The 2,113-nt window shown below is 42.6% G+C and overlaps 1 protein-coding gene across 1 annotated transcript in view; it reads left to right on the top strand.

Annotated features, from left to right (window-relative positions):
- The window catches only part of HEATR4 (HEAT repeat containing 4), a 33,392-nt gene that overhangs the window by 12,313 nt on the left and 18,966 nt on the right, over positions 1–2,113 (top strand). The window contains exons 7-8 of the mRNA XM_012656110.1: positions 478–638; positions 1,341–1,445. Of these exons, the coding sequence (XP_012511564.1) occupies positions 478–638; positions 1,341–1,445 (266 nt within the window). The remainder of the gene's footprint in view (positions 1–477; positions 639–1,340; positions 1,446–2,113) is intronic.

The raw sequence follows: 2,113 nt of genomic DNA, 5'->3' as shown, positions 1-2,113 counted from the left end.
AAAAAAAAAAAAAAAAAAAAGGCTATCAGGTGAAAGGCCCAAGGTGCCTAACTGCTGTCTCCAAGATGGGTTGTTACTTGCCCTGATGAGGAAAACAACTGGCTAACTGGTTTGGCCTTCTGCATATAGACACTCAATATCTTAATTCTGCTGTGTTAAGAAAACCTCCCACCCCAGCCTTCCCAATCTCCAGGGAAGAAAACAACTGCATCCCTCAGCTAGGCCAGAAGTGCCTTGCGGCTGTTGCCTAACAAGAGCCTTTAGGATTTAACTTTTCAGGTTGAGGTTTATATTTAAAACCTTGATATGATCCATTTGAGTATCGTTTAAATAAGGGATTGGATTTCTAGACTGAGTGGGGCACAGGGAAGTGAGATATCAGGCAGGTAGCAGCCTTGGGTACCAATCCAAGGGCTGTTCTCTCTTGGAGAAAACAGATCACCATTCTGAACTTCTTTTTTCACCCCACTGTGGCAGGTAACAGTGTGGATAGCTGGACTGCAGCCCAGTGCCTGGCTCTGGAAGGTGCTGCCACTTACCCTGTAATTAAGAGGATCCTCCATCAGCTGTTTAACAAGAAGAACGAGGACATTGAGGACCGGGCTTGTATGCTCCTGAGCCATCTCAGTGGGAAGACAGTATGTGTACATTACAACCAAGTTTTGGGAAACAATTGGGTCTTTGAGGTCTGTGCATGCAAGGAATACAAAATGCAGATGGTTGGGTAGGATGATCTCAGCATAGGTAAAAGTGAACTAAGTGTGGGTGAACCCAGGTATACAGGTATATATAGGAAGTGACTCCAAAGCCATGGGTATTAGGGGAAAAAGAAAAAAAAATAATAAAACAAACAAACAAAAAAGGAAGTGACAACAGCTAGCTGAAAGAAAAGTGAGGAAAGTAGGTTGTAAAGGGTCTCTACATACACGAGATTTGTGATATGTAGAATTTGCTTCCGTTAAAAGTTTACCATTAAAAACTGCACAGACTTACCATTGTATTTAGTTACTTTCAATAGAAATGTGAAACTCACAAAGATTGAGGCACATACAAATCATTTTAGGGGTATAAAAACAGTTAAAGTCAGGAAGGGTAGGTCCCAGGAGTTTTCTGCTCAGATTATTAAATCTGTATTTTGCTCCCTGATTTACAATCCCAGAGTCAGTTGGCTTAAATGGAAGAGTGCCCTATCTCTGTAAACCCACTCTTTCCTTTGCTAGGGATGAGCATCTTATGTGCTGTGACATTAATTGTGCAGGATGCCATGTTAGAATGAACTTCAGGGTTTCCAGTATCTCTAAAAGTGATCATGAATATTCACACAAGTCTTCTCTCCTCAGACCCTGATACACACCATGCTTGCTGTGGAGCTGAACAGTCGTCAGTGGCAGGACCGGATAGTGGCCTGCCGGGCTTTGTGCCGGATCAGTGGAGATATCTGCTTGGTAAACCTTCTCTTTCTTTGCTTCCAGGAGACAAAAAGCCTAAGCAAGGCTGGGCTCGGGAGCCTTTCCACTTTTTTGCTGCTATCTAGTATCCTATTCTTACCAAATATATCTCTGTCCCCATATTGTTACTTCTTAGTTCTAGCCCAGAATTATCTTCAAATGCCAATATGTCTTTCTGTGACTTAAACCAGTGCTTCTCAGTGTGGTGGCAGTTCACAAACTGTTACTGATCCACAATGAAATAGCACAAAAACTGAGATGAGTTTAAAGAACTTTTTAGTAATTTGACCCTGCCTCAATATCAATGGATTTTACAAAAGTACCTCCCCATGACATATTTTCCCCTTCAAAATTGGTCCTTCATTACAGATAGTTTGAGAAGCACTGACTTAAACTACCCAACAACTCAACTAAACAAGGGTCTGTGCTGGCTCTCTTGAGTGTTCAGCACACACATATAAAACAAAGTTCCCTTCAATAACTTAGGAGGCTAAGGCAGGAGGATCACTTGAGGCCAGGAGTTGCAGACCAGCCTGGAAAACATAGGGAGACCCTGTCTCTAAAAAAAGAAGAAAAATTAGCTCGGTGTGGTGGCCCATGCCTGTAGTCTCAGTTTCTTGGGAGGCTGAGGCAGGAGGACTGCTTGAGCCAGGAGTTAAAGGTTG

Source organism: Propithecus coquereli, unplaced genomic scaffold (assembly GCF_000956105.1).
Source record: "Propithecus coquereli isolate 6110/MARCELLA unplaced genomic scaffold, Pcoq_1.0 Scaffold5, whole genome shotgun sequence".
Lineage (NCBI taxonomy): Eukaryota > Metazoa > Chordata > Mammalia > Primates > Indriidae > Propithecus > Propithecus coquereli.
This window is presented reverse-complemented; position numbering and strand designations above follow the sequence as displayed.